The 20,697-nt window shown below is 42.5% G+C and overlaps 1 protein-coding gene, 1 long non-coding RNA gene and 1 pseudogene across 12 annotated transcripts in view; all 3 read left to right on the top strand.

The window, feature by feature from the left end:
- BLTP1 (bridge-like lipid transfer protein family member 1) overlaps nt 1-20,697 on the top strand; it is a 2,946,455-nt gene that overhangs the window by 2,491,810 nt on the left and 433,948 nt on the right. For all 11 annotated transcript variants that reach the window (XM_069631149.1, XM_069631145.1, XM_069631146.1 and 8 more), the window contains one exon: nt 20,068-20,248. In XM_069631149.1, the coding sequence (XP_069487250.1) occupies nt 20,068-20,248 (181 nt within the window). The remainder of the gene's footprint in view (nt 1-20,067; nt 20,249-20,697) is intronic.
- LOC138515692 (methionine aminopeptidase 1 pseudogene) lies at nt 497-3,667 on the top strand (annotated as a pseudogene).
- Nucleotides 10,309-11,496, top strand: LOC138515536 (uncharacterized). The gene is made up of 2 exons (XR_011282059.1): nt 10,309-11,003; nt 11,386-11,496. It is a non-coding gene; the product is annotated as an uncharacterized lncRNA (long non-coding RNA).

Genomic DNA, 20,697 nt, shown 5'->3' with positions numbered 1-20,697 from the left:
CCACTTTGTGCAGGAGGAAAGCCTTTGGTAACCAGGAAATGAGTTGACACAGTCTGCTTTACAGCATTTCTTCAATTATTATCCATTTAGGGATTTTTTTATGTAAAAAAGTCTATTTACACGTATGCCTTAAATAAACACATGTGATGCAAATATAAACAAACCACCTTAAATCCAGGTGTGTGGGGATATGAGTTGTAATGAACGATTTTCTTTGTTGCCGCTCTCCCGTATTGACTTCAATGGATTCCATAGATTTGGACTCTGACTGACTTGGAGCGTGAACAAGCACTTTTTTTTTGTATGCCTCACTTGCCTGCTCGACTCATATTGTGTTGGGTGCACTGGGTATACCCTTTGGTTAACAGTATAGGGAAAATGTTTCCATTTGCTTTTCGCAGTTTCGGATGCCATACATCAGGATCAAGGCACACGTAGAAATTATTTCCTAAAAAGAAAGGTTTTCAGTTTTTCCCGGAACTGACTGTGATTATCTATGTATTTGAGGTAGGGAGATAGTTACAGAGAGAGGATCCTGCCACCCTCAAGTCCTCTGCTTTCTAGTTTCTTTTTGTGCATGCTGCAGTCGCTTTCATTGAAGAGCAAGTTGATGTCATGGCTTCATATGAGATTATGCTTAATTTTGTGTCCGAGATAAGCTGGACCTTTATTCCAATAGGCCCTATGCATGAGGCATAGAACCTTACATTAGATGCAAGCAAAAACTGAAAGTCACTGCATGGAGACAAGTGCTGGTATTATATGGTCACAAAGTATAAGGCCCAGGGCCAGTCTGGCAACCTTATTCTGGTTGATATGTGTGGTGTGAATATGGAAAGCCAGAATGTGCGATTTTGAGAGTTACTTGCACCAGCTAGGAACCCTGGTGTGGGGGGTTCTATGAGAAGCGGTTGGAGGAGAGAAGAAGAGTGGAGGGGGGGCGCTTGAGACCATATCTCACCTAAACAAACCATAATAAAGAGGACGTTGATAGACTCCCCGAAGAGTTGTGCCTCATTGCAGTATGTAAATACTAAATCAGGCTTTTACAGAGGCGCTCAGGTCATTTTGCATTGCTTCAAATATCCAAGTATTTTTACATTGTGCAGCACATGTCCCTCAAAACAGTGGCGGCAAAGGTATGGAAGCACTTCAAAGTAAACCAGAAAACCAGTTTGGGGGTGGGAGGGGTCTAGTCATGAAATAAAACCTGCTTTGGTATTTGTTAGGAAACATTCTTTCCAAAGTACAGTACGTCAGAGTATTACAATCAGCCTGGCAGTGGTGCAAAGCACTGTTTCTCAGAGGCATACACCCAGTCTTTTTGCTTTGTTACCAGTTTGAACAGTTCTGAATGGCACACTTACCTCTTGATTTTGTCTTCAGCTAGCATAGTGCTCATCATAAACCTCGCTTCTTGGCTTTGTCAGCGGCTGCACAAATAGCACAGATGGTTGATCAGTCTCTATTCTGCTAAAGCTAACCTATTGTTTCTTCCCTCTAGTCTACCAAGGATTCTGCAACTTCAGCAGATCCTGCAGTCCCTCTTCCTCCAGCTCCAAACTGTCACTGCTATTGAACTGAAACTCGCTGTTAGGTGAGAGCTGTGTAGCCATCTAACATAATGGTATCGCAGGGTTACACTAAAAGGAAAGAACAACTTTCTTGAATGGCAGCTGCGGCAGGGCAATCAGGCTTAACTCAAGAGAGGGACAGAGGCAGGCTGCAAAGTACATCTTTTTCTGATAGTCAACCTCAAAGAACATGCTACACAGGTATACTGATACATACACACTTTATTAAGGAGGTCACATATAGAATATCTGTGTGGTTGAACACAAATTACTTATGTTAAACATTACAAAAGCAAAGCATAGTGTATGTATGAAAGCAGTTATGGTCAGTTAATATACAACCCACTTTTGTGAATGTTATATTAGCCCACTACCTTGTGGCAGACACTATACATATAGGCTTTAATGGGTGGAAAGAAATGGGGACCCTAGACAAAGTAGACTTTTACATTCACATAGTCCTATTCAGGGCCAAAGATGCCAACACAGAACACAGTCATTCCTTAAACTCTAGCACATAGTAATCTAAACCTCACAAATGTACACATTTGTTTAGCACTGTAAGGGAAGAAAAGGGCTCGCACAGTAGCCAACAAAGCTCAGAGGGCTACCAAAATTCAGTATGCATTTAGGCTTACACGACCCAGACTCAAAAGATTATAACAAATTCTGTTCCAAGAAATCGAAACAAAGGTAACCAATACTGATAAATTGTAACAATTACATCTCATTAGACATGAGTGTAACACAAGGATTTTAAAATGTACAGTAGTAAATCGGCTAGTAGCTCAACATTCCGTCCTTGGAGGCAAACTGCAGGGGCCCAAGGGGTTCCCCAGACAAAAAACACTGTTAGGTTGAGTACCTTAAAGATGCACTTAGGAAGAGTTTTCATTGTTGGAAAAGTGCTTCTTCGGAATTAATGGGACAAAGTATGTAGGGTGAGCTGCTACTCTGGGGAAATATTAGTTAGATCTGAGTTCCATTCCGTCCTCCCCACCTGGTTGCGCTTAGCCAGCAGCAGGAGAAACTGCAGCATGGCGCTGTGGAGAGCAGCAGAGTGTGTGAGACACATGGATGCAGTAGTCTGGTCAAACTGCAGTGCCCCACCTGTATCAAACTAAGTATCCAGGACTCCTACTTCTGCTTGCAGAAGTGCTTTAAGGGAAGTTAGTCTACTCACAAGCAACTACACAAGATGGCAAAAGTAGAAAAGGCAAAATATGAGGTTTCTCCATGAATGGTAGAGGGGAACATAAACACAGATCCCTGACCTGGTTACCGATATACTGGGGAATTGCGGCCATTTTATCCTTTTGTGTCTGAATCTGAACAGTTTCTAAAAGGCACATTGCAAATAAAAATATTATGTATGGAGGACATAGAAGAGATGAACCTAGTTTGTAGGCTTTCTAGAGAAGTTTGGGATATTGCTGCCGTGATGATTAGCGCGGGTGTAACTACTGAAGAAATAGACATACAGTCAATTTAGCTTGCATGTCAAGACATTGCTACCATTCCCCTTGAACTAATATAAATTTCCCAAGTCCTGCTGCACGTCTGTGAATGAGGTGATGTGCCATGGAATCCCAAATAGGCTCCCTTTGCAAAAGGGTGATATAGTTGATGTGGACCATAATGGCTACCATGGAGATCTGAATGAGACATTCTACGTTGGAGATGTAGATGAAGGATCAAGGAAGCTAGTCCAAACAACCTACGAGTGCCTCATGCAGTCAGTTGATGAAGTGAACCCTAGTGTTCCATACAGAGAGCACAGGAAGGCAAATGGATTTCATTTTGTATGAAACAACTGTGGTCATTGTTTCCATACTGCACCCAATGTTCCACACCATGCCAAAAATAAGGCTGTTGGAGTATTAAAACCAGGCCATGTGTTCAGAATTGAACCAATGAGCTGTGACGGTGGTTGGCAAGAGGAGACTTGGCCTGATGGCTGGACAGCAGTCACCACGGATGGAAAAAGACAGCACTGTTTGAGCACACACTATTAGTTCCAGAGACCGGCTTTGAGATCCTGATCCTGGCGACTTGAAGACCATGGACGGCCTCACTTAATCTGTCAGTTTTAATACCTTTGCTGATCTAAATGGTGTCTTTCTTTTGTCTGTACTTTGCATTTTTCTAATTGATAGAAGAATATAATGTTTGGATTATAAAGTCATATCCTGAAGAACATCAAGTTTTGAAAAAGCAAAGAGGTTGTTTCATTCTGAACTATGTTTACCATTTGATTAGCCTATTTTTTCTAGTTCCCTCCCTAGACCTTCACCTTTGTCTACCTTTAATCACTCCTTGCAGCCCATTTTCCAACTAAAGTACAACACGGAGCACCATTCTCGATTGTACCAAGCCTGCCTTCTCACCTCTTTGCTACCAAAAACGGGTCTCAATCATACTGGATAATAAATGTAATGAGTGAGGTTTTATTCCCCTCCACCTCCCAAAACAAAAGTCTGAGTGAGTTCCTGCCCAGGTGCAGAGAAGGCACCAACTTACCCTAGGGAATACAAGAGGAAACCCTCTTGAAGAGCTTCAGTTCCAGGTTCGAGACTAAGCTGGGGTGGCAGATGCTGAAAACGTGGCTCAGTAATGGTAAAACAACCTGGTGAGTGCAAGGTCTTCTCTTGTGGGGCATAATGCAGGATCCGGTCACCCAAGGACTTGAACCCCAAACAACCACTAAGACAACCCAAAGGAAGAGCACATTGATTTTATAGAAGTAGGATCCACCAGCAACGAGTGAAAGCAATGGTGAACACTACTGCAGGATGACAGAGGAATACGACCAAGCAGATACTGACAGCTCGATAGAGAAGAGTGGGCAGCCAGCCAGTACAAAACGGTCCTATGATGGAAGCAATGGTGAAGGCCAAGCGACCAGGAGAGGTGGGCTAGTTGTGTCCCACGGCCCTTCTGAACAATGGCAGCTGCCTACCTCAGGCACAAAACCAAGGACGAATTTCAGGAAGTCGGCGATAAAACAGACCAGAAATGGTTCAAGCAAAGAAATCCCATGCCATCTGATATGGATGATCTGGAGGAGGATGAGGACACCCTAGTAATGATGTCCAGCAGCCAAAAATCAAAACTGGAGCTATTGTATGGGACAGTCACACATAGTGGCACCTAAACAAAGGTTTTGGCAGCCATCCAATCAGGTCAGCCCCAAAAACTGACAATCACTCAGGTTCACCCACATAGTATGTGTGTTGACCTGCCTAGGGCGGGGGATTGGTCTAAATCAGACAAAAGCACTGCATATTCTGCAGTGCCAGGCACAGAGGGAGCCCCCCATGTTTGCACAAGGAACTCTTGAGGCCTGCCTCATGGTTTCCCTTGACAAACAAATGACCCCAAAACATAATGGTAGAGTGTAGGACTTTAAAAAAATGTATCAGTACGTCAATGTCTACCAACAAAGAATAGTGGACTAATGAAAGCGGTAAATCTGCTTTTTGCCCCCAGAGAAGCCAAAAGTAAATTACATCTACTACCAGCCTACTCCCTAAAACGAATGTAGAGTGATAAAATCAAACCAGGGTCAAAATAGTACTTATGTCCTAAAAGCTCTTCTGCCCTAGGAGACATATGGGCTACCATTAAACCATATACTAGAAAAGGGTTCCCGTGGCAGGAGGACTTCATTAGCAGTGTCTCTGACCCCAAAAAGAAGTTCAACATCTTAAAGACCAAAGGGAAAAAGTAGGGTTCCCATGAAATGGGACAGCAGAACCCCCAAAAATTGATTTCTGCCCTAACACTCACTCTCTTTAGAGTCCTCAACTTAAATTATGTTGGTGGGGATGCCTTGCCTTCTTTAGCTCATGCTTCCTTCTCATTATTCTGTCTCAGACTCCATCACATGGCATAGATCACAAAAGTTATAAATACTGGGGCAATCATTTCGTCTTCTGAATTGTTGCGAAAGAGCTGTTAGGTCTCCAGTGTCTCTTCTTTATGTCTTGAACTCCCCATACAACTATCCATCCCAGGAGACGCCACAGACCCCCATGTAAAAGTAGACCCAACACACTCCTGTGAGTAAGTAGTTCCAAAATGCAGGGGGTAACACATTTAAGATCTGGTTTAGGATCCATAGACAAAGCCAATATGGATAGTTTGTCAGAAGGTGGACACATCCCTTTTGGGAACTGACTCAAGAAGGGGGTAGTCTGAAAAATAAGAAACAACCACAGAACCTCCAGTGGCTTTGCTATCTCCAGCCCAGATGAACCAGTTTTAATGCACCCTTTTAGCATCTGATACCAATAGAAGAGAAAGGCTGAATGATGTTTATGAAAATTGGAAGACAATGACCATGGTTGTTTTTGCAAATTATAGAAAAGGGTTATAGTCTTTTATATTCTTTTCTTCATCCAGATTGCTCTCAGCAATTCTTGAAATAGAAAAGTCAATTGCAACAATTGCTGCTAGAAGTGGAACAGATGTTTTAAAAAAAAAATACCAGTTCACATACTGGTCTTACTCGAGCTATTTCCTAAATCCCAAAAAAGGCGGTTAAGAGCAAAGACCTATTTTGTACCGAAGGCTTCTTAAGTCGATGAGTAATTTCATATTCCAATTTTACCGAGACACAGAAAGTACATTCATTTTTGATAGCAGGACAATGTTGTCAATTCTGGGCACATTTATGGTACTGGGTCTACTGATCGACACAGGTTATTATTATTAGTCGAAGAAATTAATTAATGAAAATACAGGACTCTGCGCCAACAACTCAAGTTGAGTTAAATCTTAGATTATGCTTTATTGATCATCCATGACCATTGAGCCCATAATTGATAACATGTTTCGGCTCCACTGAGCCTTTTTCAAATCCGGGCTACCCATAATTGTAATATAGGACATACAATATATCATAGTCAAAAAACAATTTGTATGAACGACATCATAAAGTATAACATAATACCAGTTTTCAAATATCGTGACCACAAAATATGCATAATAACATGAAAGAAATTAGACAGAAAAACAAGGATGGGCAAAAGGGAAGGGTTCATGGGTGTAGAAAAATAGGCAAACATATCATAATACATTGTTATGTTTGAGTAAACAGAAAAAGAGCACAAAAAACAGAAACAAAAACACAAACAAAAAGAAAAAAGAACCCATTAGTAATCATTATTCTTCAATTCATTGAATAATATAACCAAATTCTGCAATGGTCCCTTGAGACAAACTGACAACTTGGTGGATGTCCTTACCCGAAATTTGATGTAACCAGTTCTTATGACTATTTGTCCATGTAGTAGTAACGGGGTGCAATCCCCAATATCAATCTAAACAAAAAATGTAAGTAGCGAAGGTAAATAAAACTGATTGTCCAATTTAGAATATACATTAATTGTGTATATCAAGGTTGCCTGTGGCAACTAGGCATTTTCATGAGAATAAATCCCGCCCTTCACCAAACGGGCAAAACAACTCTTCTTAATGGTCACAGGCCATTTCTGCCTTATTCAAAACAATTCATTATAAGTTCCGTAGTGAAGACAATTGTAATTGACCATCATTACGTAAAATGATGACGCATTTCCAATTATAGAACACGTATATCAAGTACGGAAAGCACAACATATAGCTTATTTTGTTGCTACTCGTCAAGTACCATTAAAGCTAAATCTCATTGAAAAGTAAACCATGAGATAAGCGGTCCTCTCTTACCAGTTCCTGGAACACAAACAGTCACACGCGTCGGCAGGTAAGCCGAACGCTTACCAGGTATGCCTTCTTATACTAGGCGTCATCACTGTGCGCGGTTACCACGGCGACGCAAGGACAAGCGTCGTCATTGAAAACCGCATTCTATCCCCCAGCATTCTACAAATTACATATGCTATATAATTCAAAATATTTGAATAAAGCCTGAGAAACTAACAAAGCATGTATACGCTTCTCCTAGGAGAAGAGGAAGGAGGGGGTGTAGAAAACGACGGCAACATAGGAAGCTTACAAGCAAACAAGAGACAAACCAGGGCCAGCTCCAAGGAGATGAGCACCAACAAATAACAGATGATCTTGTTCTCAATTTGTCTAAAAAAACTATATCTCAAGAGGAAAGACTTCTTCTTAACAAGGGTTTATCCTTTGCACCCACATGTAACTTCAGTCCATTGGACGTACAAATCGATTTATTTAAATTTACCAGAAAATTGAAGTTAAAAAAATTTTTTGCAACCAAAGCACCGGGTGATTTTCAACCTGAAGAGGCTAGCATACTTATCAGTGATAAGTCGATCCAGGATATTGAAGATACATATACATTGCGTTCATTGACCGAAGGTGATCAATATCATGTATTTCACTTATTAGATGAACTCAAGATAAAATCTGATACCCTTACCACAAAGGAACTTAAAGTACGTTCAAAATTCATGCCACAGTTGGCATCTGACAACGTCATTGACACTTTTCAACAAGCAGTTTCACGAGATCTATATAATCTTAATTGTAAAAAACATAAGAATTGGATTACTCAGAACAATTTAACTAAATCGGAAAGGAAAGCACTTGTTTCGCTTAAATTGGATTCACGGACAGTAATTAAAGAGGCTGACAAGGGAGGCAATATTGTGCTAATGGATCGGGAGGATTATTTGGAAATGGCATCCAGACATTTAAATACCCCTGGGTGCTATGAATTAAGAACGGATGATTTTCGAAAATCAGCATTGGAGCAAGTTGAAGCGCACATACTCAATTGGCATAGAAAAGGATTGATAACGGATGATGAACGCACTTATTTATGGATAAAAGAACCGGTAACTCCAACAATGTACTTCTTACCGAAAATACATAAACCCTATGAAAGGATACCAGAGGGCCGCCCGATCATGAGTGGGATTGGGTGGGTCACAGAGAATATCTCGGAATATCTGGATCTATTACTCAAACCAAGGGCTATGTCACTTCATTCATATTTGCAAGATTCCACCAGCCTTATACGGAAACTAAAAAACTTTACTTGGCAGAGTACCTTCCTTCTAGCGACTCTAGATGTGAAGGCACTGTACACGTCTATTCAGCATAAATGGGCCATGATTGCAGTTGACTACACTTTCAGGCATGAGTCAGCCTCGTATTACAACCATTTGAACATGATTAAAGAAATGTTACATCTCACGTTTGATCTCAATGTCTTTACCTTTGACAACAAGGTATACCAACAGACCAGGGGGGTAGCTATGGGTACTAAATATGCCCCAGCATTGGCGAATATCTTCATGGGGATGTTGGAAGACAAAGCAATATACACTGAATCATTTTTCATTGAGAAAATCCAATTTTGGACAAGGTACATCGACGATGTTTTTTGCATCGTCGATAGTAGCATAGAGGAATTTCACGCATTTGTGGACAAGTTAAATCTTAATTGTTTTGATATTCAATTTACTGGAGAATGCAACAAACAGCGGATACATTTTCTGGACTTGACAATATATTTGGAAGATCAAGTACTACAAACAACTACATTCAGAAAACCAACTGAAGTTAACTCAATATTACATGCTAAAAGTTGTCATTTTCGACCAACTATCACCAATATACCATTGGGTGAATATATCAGAGCGAGACGAAATTGTAATAGTAACTTAAAATTTGAAGAGGAATGTAATCTATTACAACGACGTTTTAGAAGGAGGGGATATGCCCAAAAAGATATAAGTAAAGCATACAAGAGAACCAAATTGATGCAGCAGCAGGATACTTTGAGACAGAGACAAGGGAATAATTTGGAAGCTAACATGCCGATTAGCTTTATCACTCAATATTGTTCAGACCACCAGAGATTACGAAAAATTTTGAACAAACATTGGTACTTACTTAAATTGGACAGTCATATTGGTGAGTTTGTGAGTGATCATCCACGCATTACCTTCAGAAGAGCAAATACACTTAAATCTATCCTTAGTCCATCGTTATTACCGGACATTGAGAGCACTACTCAAGGTACATGGTTACACAAGAAAGATTCTGGTTTCAGGAAATGTGGAGTCTGTACACAATGTAAATATGCATACCAAAGAACAACGGAATTCGAAGATAAAAATGGAAAATGTTGGATCATTAAACAAGGAATTAATTGCAAAACAACTTTTGTAGTATATGGCATCATCTGTGTCTGCCACAAACTATATATTGGTAGCACCAAGAGACAGTTGAGAATCCGTATCCGTGAACATCTAGCCAAAATTGGCAGTCAAGACCCATCACTTCCGTTAGCTGAACATTGGCAAAAAACACATCAGCTACATCTCAAATCGGAAATTAGATTCATTGGTCTTAAACAAGTATCCTTGAACAAAAGAGGTGGTGACAGAGTGAAGGCGTTACGACAAGCGGAAGCAAGAGCAATTTGTTACTTCAATTCGACAAATACAGGACTTAATACAGATAATGAAATGGTTTCATTCTTGTGAGATGTAGTACATTTCAATCTGGCTTCTCAAGCTCGAATAATTTTCATTGTTATACTTGATTTAGAACACGGCTCATTGTTTATTAGGAGGTTACATGTATTTCAGGGTGTTGTTAAAGGGATACCCCATCATAATTGGTAGCTCAGTATTTTATTTGAATGTTGCGTGTAATGCTCACCAACCTTTTGTAGTCAGGTGCATTAGTGCCCGTGATTATACATTACTGTGATAGTAACCATTTAAATATTCAACAAATATAAATTGGGTCAGGAGAAGCGTATACATGCTTTGTTAGTTTCTCAGGCTTTATTCAAATATTTTGAATTATATAGCATATGTAATTTGTAGAATGCTGGGGGATAGAATGCGGTTTTCAATGACGACGCTTGTCCTTGCGTCGCCGTGGTAACCGCGCACAGTGATGACGCCTAGTATAAGAAGGCATACCTGGTAAGCGTTCGGCTTACCTGCCGACGCGTGTGACTGTTTGTGTTCCAGGAACTGGTAAGAGAGGACCGCTTATCTCATGGTTTACTTTTCAATGAGATTTAGCTTTAATGGTACTTGACGAGTAGCAACAAAATAAGCTATATGTTGTGCTTTCCGTACTTGATATACGTGTTCTATAATTGGAAATGCGTCATCATTTTACGTAATGATGGTCAATTACAATTGTCTTCACTACGGAACTTATAATGAATTGTTTTGAATAAGGCAGAAATGGCCTGTGACCATTAAGAAGAGTTGTTTTGCCCGTTTGGTGAAGGGCGGGATTTATTCTCATGAAAATGCCTAGTTGCCACAGGCAACCTTGATATACACAATTAATGTATATTCTAAATTGGACAATCAGTTTTATTTACCTTCGCTACTTACATTTTTTGTTTAGATTGATATTGGGGATTGCACCCCGTTACTACTACATGGACAAATAGTCATAAGAACTGGTTACATCAAATTTCGGGTAAGGACATCCACCAAGTTGTCAGTTTGTCTCAAGGGACCATTGCAGAATTTGGTTATATTATTCAATGAATTGAAGAATAATGATTACTAATGGGTTCTTTTTTCTTTTTGTTTGTGTTTTTGTTTCTGTTTTTTGTGCTCTTTTTCTGTTTACTCAAACATAACAATGTATTATGATATGTTTGCCTATTTTTCTACACCCATGAACCCTTCCCTTTTGCCCATCCTTGTTTTTCTGTCTAATTTCTTTCATGTTATTATGCATATTTTGTGGTCACGATATTTGAAAACTGGTATTATGTTATACTTTATGATGTCGTTCATACAAATTGTTTTTTGACTATGATATATTGTATGTCCTATATTACAATTATGGGTAGCCCGGATTTGAAAAAGGCTCAGTGGAGCCGAAACATGTTATCAATTATGGGCTCAATGGTCATGGATGATCAATAAAGCATAATCTAAGATTTAACTCAACTTGAGTTGTTGGCGCAGAGTCCTGTATTTTCATTAATTAATTTCTTCAACGTATGGGACGGTTAGGCTTTTTACCGTCCTTATACAGTTGACCTGCGACTTCATTGACCGGATTTTGAAACTTTTAATCTTGCACGTATAACTATCGGGATTGTAAGGAGTCGCCCTGGTGGAGCAAGGTTTTTCAAAGCCACAGTTTTTCAAAATATTATTATTAGTCTTCGGGTATTTGAGCACCGACCTAGCTTCGGGAAGTGACTGAGTGCTTTACAAGTCATAGAGGGAATTACAAAGTGTGAGAAGCAGAGATACGATGGAGGGCAGCTAACTATGGATGGGCGGGCAGTTTGGCAGCTAGGGATCAACAATCAACTCGGGGAGAAAACAGGGCGGAGCAGATTGCCTGGACTCCGGTTAGGTGGGGAGTGATTGTGTGGACTTGGGTATTAGGGCAGAGCCATTCTTTGAAAAGTATGGTCTTGAGCTCCTCCCTCAAATGTGAAGTGAAGGGGCGAGTCTCATGTTGACGGAGAGGGGAGGAGGTTCCAGATTCTGGGGACATAGGCAGAGAAGGCCCGTCTTCTGGTCTTACACTGGTGGAGTTAAAATCTGCATATGTCCTTACTTCTGGTGGATCATATGCATCCGGAGATGCAGAGCTCGTCAGTGAGGTAGCATGGAGACTTGAGGGAGACGGCCTTGTAGATGATGCAACAGGATCTGAAGGTCATACGTGCTTGCGGCGGGAGCCAGTGCAGTTCGATGAGGGTTGGCATGATGTGGTCAAATTTGCAGAGTACTTTAATGAGATGTGCTGCAGCATGTAGGACACCTTTCAGAGGTACCAGGGTGGTCACTGGAAGATGTTCCAGGAGAACATTCCCCCCAACGGTGGGAGAGGACCAAGGCTTATACAGAAGATCTGAAGTTGTATGCTGGAATCTCGCTGTTCTCCAGCGTCCTCTTTTCCTCTGGAGGATGGCATTGCTGCAGGGAAGGAGGGGTTGCTCCTCTCACCAAACCCCACCCCATTCTATATACCTGACCCCTACTCACCATCTGCTTGTTTGGGGTATACGTTTAAAAAAAGAACTTCCTGAAAAGAAATGCAACCTTTTTACTTTGTCAAACGGGTGGGTACCCCTTAGTGGACTTAATATCCTTCAAATCTTGAAGGGTCACAAGACTTTTGGGAGAGGAAATTATGCTATTATCGTCTTTCCACAGGTGCAGGCCTTCGCTATGTCTATAGAAATAATGTCTGTGCTATGGACGTGTGTCCCGTTATACTCTGTACTCTTGGAATGGAGCTGTGTTTTGCGTTTTTTCCTTAGTAGATCTTTAGCGAATTTAGAAGCGGATTCCAGGTCTGTGCACAATGATTTGGCATTAAATATGATTTTCAATTTCGCTAGGCATAGCATTGCACATTGTTTTCCTTGTTTCCATAGCACATTTGTATTTTCTTGGAATCACTTACATGACTCCTGAACAAGAGGGCTGAAACAGGGAACATTTTGATTGTAGAAGGGCAATATTGTAGCTTGCCTTCATCCCTAGCCGCTTTGTGGAGGTTTTCTCTGTCGCTGTAGTTGAAGATGCACGTGATTATAGGTCTTAATGTGTCACCCGGTGGGGGTCTCCGCTCCAGGGCACAGTGTGCACGTTCTACCTTGAAGTGTGGCGTGATAGAGGGGGTTGTCTAGGATTTTTAAAAGGTTTTCCACAAATGATTCCATCTTATGTATAACAGTAGATTCATGAATCCCGACTATCCTCACAACAGTTAGAGCGAGATCTATCTTCTAGGTCTTTGTTCTTGGCCTCCACTCTCCTCATGTTGCAGTTTAGACGGCTCTATAGGTATATTGGAAACTGTCATTTATCCTCTTCTATGCTTCCGTTATGCAATCGCAAATCTTAGCTATTTGTGTTGAGCCTAGCTCTACTTCACTTATGAGGCAGTCAATTTTTTTTGCTCTTTGCATCTATAGTGTCTTTAAGCGCTCCCAAGGTTTTTTAAAATGTATTTGCATTTATGCATTGATTCAAAAGCGGGTGATTAGTGCACTGAGCGTGTGACATTTCTGCAGAGGGTAGGGTAGGAGGGTGCGCACTCCCTCGTCTCTGAGCTGCTGGGTGCTTGATGGGCCTAGTAGTGGTTTGCTTTGTTTTTTAGATTACGCATCAGGTTATTGAGAAAATGTCTGCCAGCCAGTGTGGTGTTCCGTATGTTTTAATGATTGTTGAGGTATTTGTTTATTTTGCATCTGTCCTCAATACTCAGCTGGGGCTTGCCATAAGGTTGCCTTCAGACGCTGCCATGTACATGGCCAGATGCTTTTGTACCTGCCACTTGCCATGATCTAATATGAACTCCTCCACCTATGACCTGTGGCTCAATTGGGCCTGCGAGGATACCACTTCCTGCCGCTGGAGCACTGCACATTTTCCCACTGGTACGGAGCTCTCGACCAGTGGCGCCCGCTTTGCTCTCACCCCTGTACTTACCCCATAGTTCTGCTACGAGGAAAGAGCTGCATGGGGTGCTTCTTAGCAATCCTGTCTCCCTGGGTGACCACAAGGCTGACACCTGCAGCAGCTTGTGCTCTGACCTGACATGAAGTTCACAGCTCCACTATCGCACGGCACCCGGGGCAAGGCGAAGTCAGGAGCATGCTGGCTGTTTATACCCTAGTCTTTAGAACTGTGTCCCGAGCAGCGCCGCTCTCCTACACCATGCATGCCGCCATCAACACGTGGGCGTCGCCATCTTCTTTGAGGGTTAGCGCAATCACCTCTGTCTTCACCTCCTCACCTCTTGAGCCTGGAGTACATGCTTTATGCAATGTCACTGCAATGTTGCAAGAACCCCTCAAGCGCTGTTTGTTGCTTAATAACTGAGCATTTTGTGCCCTTCAGGAGCTATTCTTGAAAAGAATATTCGCGGCCGTAACTGGGAGAGTTTTAGGAAATAGGCTCCAAAACTCCCCCAATAGGGTTTTGAGAGATGATAGGGTGGCTGTCAGGTCTATCATGGTGAGTGTCTTGAAAGTTGTCCAGGGAGTGGTGATTTTGCGAGATGGGATGTGTGTTGTGCTGTCAGCTGTGGCATTGGTGTCCATATGCTTGCGGATCATGCTGATCTTGTTGATGAAGAAATGGTTCATGGTGGTGGATTTTTCAGTGGAGTGCGGTACAGTTGGGTCTGGCAGAGGGTTGATGCATTGCTTGATGGCTTTGAAGAGTGTTCTGCTTCTGTTTTTGGCCTTGGCTATTGTGTTAGTGTAGTAGTTGCCTTGGTAGGTAGTGGTGATCAGTCGTTTGCGTGGAACACAGGGTTCCTTGAGCAGGGTGAGATTGGATGCACTGCAGGATTGTCGCCTAGTATTTTCTTGTTTTCTGATTGTTCTTTTGTTGAAGTTCAGTTCTTGAGTGTACCAGAGTGCAGAAGGTTGAAGGCTTGACTATGCATTGTTTCCCTGTGGCTTGGCAGTTGATTTTGGTTACAAGGGTGGTTTTGAGTTCTTGGAGAAGCGAGTCCCAGTCCCATCTGTCTGTCACTGCTTGGAAGGAAAAGTGGTAGTAATTTCACAGTTCACGTAGCCTTCGTGCACACCCTCATTGGTCGACCAATACATACCCGCAGGAACACTTGACCGTGCTGTTTCTCTTAATACAGCTGCCTGTTCTCATGTGTGTGCTGGTGGCAGTCATACAAGCTGGACTCTTCACAGCTGGAGTAGCCTGGGACTGTGCTTGACTTTAGCTGCCAGCTTGAGGAATGCACAGCTTGAGCATGCTGCTGTGCAGATTGTCATTGGAAGGCCGTGGGCGTGTGTGTGTGGGTGGGCGGCAAGTCAAAGGTAAGCCTTGTGTGGAAGTGAGACTGCAGAATTGAGGTGGCAGTGCAACATGTTGGTTTGGGACGGGTGGGGATCCCAGAAGAAACAAAAATAAGGCATGGTGCTAGGAAGGGTACGGGATGGGGCGCATTCATGAGTTTCAGGGGAGGTGGTGAGTGTCTAGAGGATTGCCCAAATGGGTTTGATTTCTCGACAAGTTGGTGTCGACTAAATGGAAGTGTTCCATTCATTTATGAAGTATAGAGCAGTTGAATATGGGAAAGGGGTAGTTTCATGGGCACTTTGTTGGTCGATCAAGACTTGGAGATCAGTAGGCATGCATCTGCTTTCTTTTGGTTTAACCTCTGAATTGCAGTTGTTTTCATAGGTTATGGTGTCAGTAAATGGGATGGTGTTAGGAGTTCAAATCTCTTTCTACCTTGATAGTTGGCTAATAAACTCTGCGTATTTGTCTTTCAACCTAAATAAATCAAACCTCCTTCTCACTGTGCAGACTCAATTCCTAAGGCAAAAAAAGAAATCTTGTTGAATTTGTTTCTGCCTCAGGAGAAAATGAATGCTACATATACAATTGTGCATTTGTTTCATCTTATGAGTTAAAAACAAGAACATTTCTAATAGGATTGTGAATTCTGTGGGTGCAACAAGTGAGATTGAGAATGTTAAGAAGTCTCTGAGATCACAGTGTTCATACTGCTGTATTTATGGTGAGCAGTGCTTTTGTTGTACAAGGCAGATAATGTATTAATAAAAATACCTTTTCTCCTTCAAGAATGTTGGAAGCAGCTGTTGACAGATTAGGGGAACATTTGAAGTGCTTAATTTTCACGTTACGATTGATCAAGAGCTAAGGTTCCATGTACGTTTCTTGGTAATCATGCTTGTATGGCAAAACAGATACCAGTGATTTTAACACATTCCCTAAGCTGGAATTCTTGGACACTTTTCCTGATCCTGCCATTGAGTAAAGTGTACAACCTTATGTGAGAGCGGGCGTTCTTTTAGTCAGATGCCATTACTGAGTCATTGTGTGCAGTTTGGGAGCTCCCTCCACTGTGCCTTCTCTCTATTAGGTGGCTCATAAACATAGGCGTGCACTTTGGGATCTATCGTTCCTTTTGACACAGCCCGCCCTTGAGATCTTGGTGGCTCAATCAAAGAAGTTTAACGCCTTCAGTCGCAAGGTCTTTGCCTCTGGCAGCTTTATCTTTGTACTGCTGAAAGATCCAGTTCTTTGAGAACATGGTTTGGTTAGTAAGGCTTTTCCTTACCCTAAAAGGATACAGAATATCTGTCAAGTAGTGTCCTTGTTTCGTCCACACTCTCATTTTGTAATGGATACATTATTCCAGCAGATTCTTCAACCATTGAAATGCATCTCCAGGCACAGATTGATCCAAAAGCTTTTGATAGTTTCCGGAGGGCACCGCAGAACTACTGATTTTTGGCTGAGTCACTGGAGCCTCTCTGTTCCGGAAGGGAATCTATCAGTTCCAGGACGTGTTTTTATTTGTATGCCTCTTAAATTGGGCGTTAAACCACCTATAAGAACAAATGGCTGTCTCCGACTCCCACCACTGTTGCGCTTGGACCTTGACTCAGTGGAATGTGCTTCCTGTCAGTCTGACCTCAGTCTGACCCCCAAAGCATAGAGATACACGCATACCAAGGTCTTCATGGCATTGAGCAAGTTTGGTTGGAGCAGAGTCCATTGTGTGAAGCAGCGTATTTCTGTTGCTAGGAATCCTGCAGAGACTCTGGTTCAAGAGCCTTATTCAGGGTATGAGGAAATTCAGGGTATGAGGAAAAAAAGCAAGACAAAGAGGAGATTCTGTTCCAGTAATACATCATCTTTCCATCATAACGTCTCTGCATTGTCCCATCTGTGCCACTAGTCCACGATTCATGATCCCCAGGTAATCTGCTCCTAAACCTGCGGTATTCCTATTATGAGTTCTATTCTGGAGGAGTGCTAAGCTTTTCAGGCTGCCCTGCTTAATGTTTATAAGCAGGCTCCACCTTCCCAGTTGTTTCCATCTGAGCCATTCCAGCCTGTTTGCTGCTCCTTCATCAACTTCGCAACCCATGGTTCGATCCTACGCACTAGCCTTCCATCGACTATGCCACTGTCTCTGGTGCATGTTAGAAAAGCTGGCTCTTTAGTGCCAGCCCCCTCAATGCCTGTATCTTCTGCACCAGCTCCCTCAGTGTCATTCTTATTGGATCCCATGTCGGCACCCTTTCAGAACCCACATAATTTGTCCCCAACCCCGAATTGCGGTCGCTTGTTAATTCCCCTCTGACAGTATCACCTTACTGGTATGTTTTGACTCACTCTCATTTTTTGCAGAGAGATTATGTGCTCTTTGGTCTGGAGTATACGGGGGGGGGCTTGTTTTTGGCACACCTGAAGAATGTGTCTCTTTCCTGTTTATAAGAGGTTACATGATCTGGCTTGAGGGCTTCATTAGTTAAGTGACCTTGACACCTTCCTGGACTCCAAAATAGGAGCATGTGCTCCCTCCTTGGGAGATGAATTAGGGACATTTTGCAGTGTGGTGGCCATAGCTTTGGATACTTTGGGCATGCTTGTCCTACAGGTTGAGAGAAAGACCCAGGCCCTCACTGGAGTTTTGGAACCAGATGTGTCCCATAATTCCTTTTAGTGAGGGACCCATAGAGCTGATCATGTTGGTGTGGCAAAAACCCTGTTCCTTTCCATCAGTATTTAAGACAATCTCTTAGAGGCATTGTCCTGCACCTTAGGGTCTTTTCTTTTTTTACTCACACCCTACCCCACAATGTGTAGTTGCTCAAGATTCTACTCCCAGAGCATTATCCACAGTATTTTCCAAAGCACCCCCTGGCAGAGAGTTGAAGAAGCTTGAGGACCATCAATGCCTTTGTGTGGCAAGTGAGCAGACATGCAGTTGCCGCTGCCTTAGGGCAAGGTATAGAATATTTGTGTGCCTTGGTCCATGAGAACAGGAGCAGTCTTCAGATTCTTTTTTTTTGGATGAGGTTGTTTGGGTTTGTGCAGGGTGTGCACTCTAAGCTGCTCTTCAAGCTTTTTATCAGTGCTATCCTCTTTATGAGTAAATTAGATGAGAACTGTAAAGCTTTAAGAATCACAAAAGGTCACTAGGATAGTCCCCCTTGCTTGCATCCTCTTTAAGGGTGCGTTATAAGCTGAGCACCATTCACTGACGGACTCGCTGGCCAGCCCCAGCAGTAGTCATCGGAACACTATATTCTCATCCCTCAAAGGGAAAGGGGCCAGTAGCAGCAAGCAGGTTGCTTCTAGGCCCTGAATCACTATCCCCCAAAACATATGGGTTTTATGTTTATCTATCTTTATCCCATCCCTCATCTGTGGGCAGCAGGATCAATCTTTTTACAAGGAAGGAGTGTGAGAAGAGAACATTAGACACTGAACCATTGGCGTGAAGTAATTGATTAGTGCTAGACCAGCGTCATTATAGGAGCTGTCTCCCTGGAGTAGCGTCTTAAACAACTTGTGTATGTCAATTCACACGTAGAATAGAAGTAGCATCTTCTTGCACGCGTCATCCACCACCTCCACAGCTTCGAAAAATATTTAAAGGCATTGAAGCCATAATGTCGACTGGGGTATCTTGAATACTGAATTCCCGAACAAGGTTGCTATGGAACTGTGGGCAATGATGGTGGTGTTCTCCCCTTTACGGGCGACTTCGTTGCTGTGTTGCGCTCCGTCCTGGGGTAGTTGAAGTGGACACAATGTCATTGTCCTCACCCCCATTGACGCTGAACCTCTAATCCCTGTACATGCTTTACAGAGTGGATTGCATGTGTGTGTAGTGATGCTCCAGGAAGGATGGTCTGTCTTCCCTCTTTATCAGAGTCTGCCCCCTGATCTGACTAGAGATGGGGATGTAGCAGGATGGCACAACTGTCTCAGGGTGTCACTGGCTGGTATAACAGGTATTTGGGCCACCAGTTGGCACTGTGGCATAGTGAAGCCATGTGGGATTGAGTTTAGAGAACGCCTGGAGTGCGTTTTCCCCCTTCGGCTGCACAAGCACTCTCCTTATGCGGAGTCACGGCTGGGTTCTCACCTGTGGGGAGATCGGGGAGTCAGACCACGCCTCTACCACTGTGGCATGATCAGGTGTATGGGTGTAGTTGAATTCCTCCAGCAGCAGGTCCTGAAGGAGTCGCCGCTGCAGGGAGCTTGCCCTGGTGACAGCAGGCACAGCTCAGTGCCGCCACTGCTGCGAGTCCGGAGCCGGCGTGATGGGCAGTCGGCTTCAGCGACAGCAGGCCCGTCTCGGTCTCGCTGGTGTGCTGCATGTCTATCCAACAGGTTCTGTAAGATAGAGGGCTGAGTCTGTCTTCTTTATTCTTCATTTATACTATGTGAGCATGCATACTTGCTCAACCTCAGCCTTTACTTAAATACATGCTTAAAGAGATTCCAGGGAGGGATTGCAAGATCTTGTCTATTTGGTATTTTCAGAAACCAGGATGTTCAGAGTTTGATGGTTTAATAGATACATAACTAGTGTGTTGTTCTACTCAATGGCCATGGTATCTTGTAGAATGCGATGGTGCTTTTGCATGTCGTCCAACAATATTGATCCATCATAATGGCTCTTTAGCCAGTGCATGCTTTCAAAATGGCTATTCTATGTAAATATGCCTGTTCTTACAAGCACTGTAATCTCACTTTTTTAGGACCTACGATAGGAGTTCAAGAAGTTTGGATCAAGAATCACCCTCCAAAAAAAAGAAATTTCAGGCTAGCTATGCATCTACTTCTCATTTACTTGCAGGAAAGAAAGTGCCATCCTCCCTGCAGACCAAACCTAGTGACCTGGAAATGACTGTTTTTTATATTCCTGGAGTCGATGTCAAGGTAATTGAAATGAAAAAAAAAGAAATGTTTATGTAACAATTGTTTTGAAAAGCAAGATCTGAATAACCCAATGACGTTACGTTATGAAGCAAATGATGTAGCCCCTACTATGTGAGACTCCCTGCCCTTGTTAGTTGGCAGAGATATTTTACTAATGAGCTTTTCTGTTGGGCTTTGTGTACCGAGATGTCATACAACTGTATTAACCTTTGTATTCACTGTAAATTACTGTACAGCATTGTAACTAAGCTGAGAATAACATGACTGCTCCTGCGCCCTCATACCCTCGGCTCTGGTGCGCAATATAAATGAATAAACATAAAAATACTGTGCACCTTATAGATGGAAATCTAAAGCATTTCACACTCTTCATCAGAAATATTATGTTAATGCTGTAAAGAGCAGTTTGTATGCTGTTTTAAGCCTAAAATCTGGTGTTTGCATGTGGC

The sequence above is a fragment of the Ambystoma mexicanum genome, chromosome 6q (assembly GCF_040938575.1).
Source record: "Ambystoma mexicanum isolate Mex_15411 chromosome 6q, UKY_AmexF1_1, whole genome shotgun sequence".
Classification (NCBI taxonomy): Eukaryota; Metazoa; Chordata; class Amphibia; order Caudata; family Ambystomatidae; genus Ambystoma; species Ambystoma mexicanum.
Note: the sequence above shows the minus strand (reverse complement) of the source record. Positions and strands in the feature narration are given on the sequence as shown.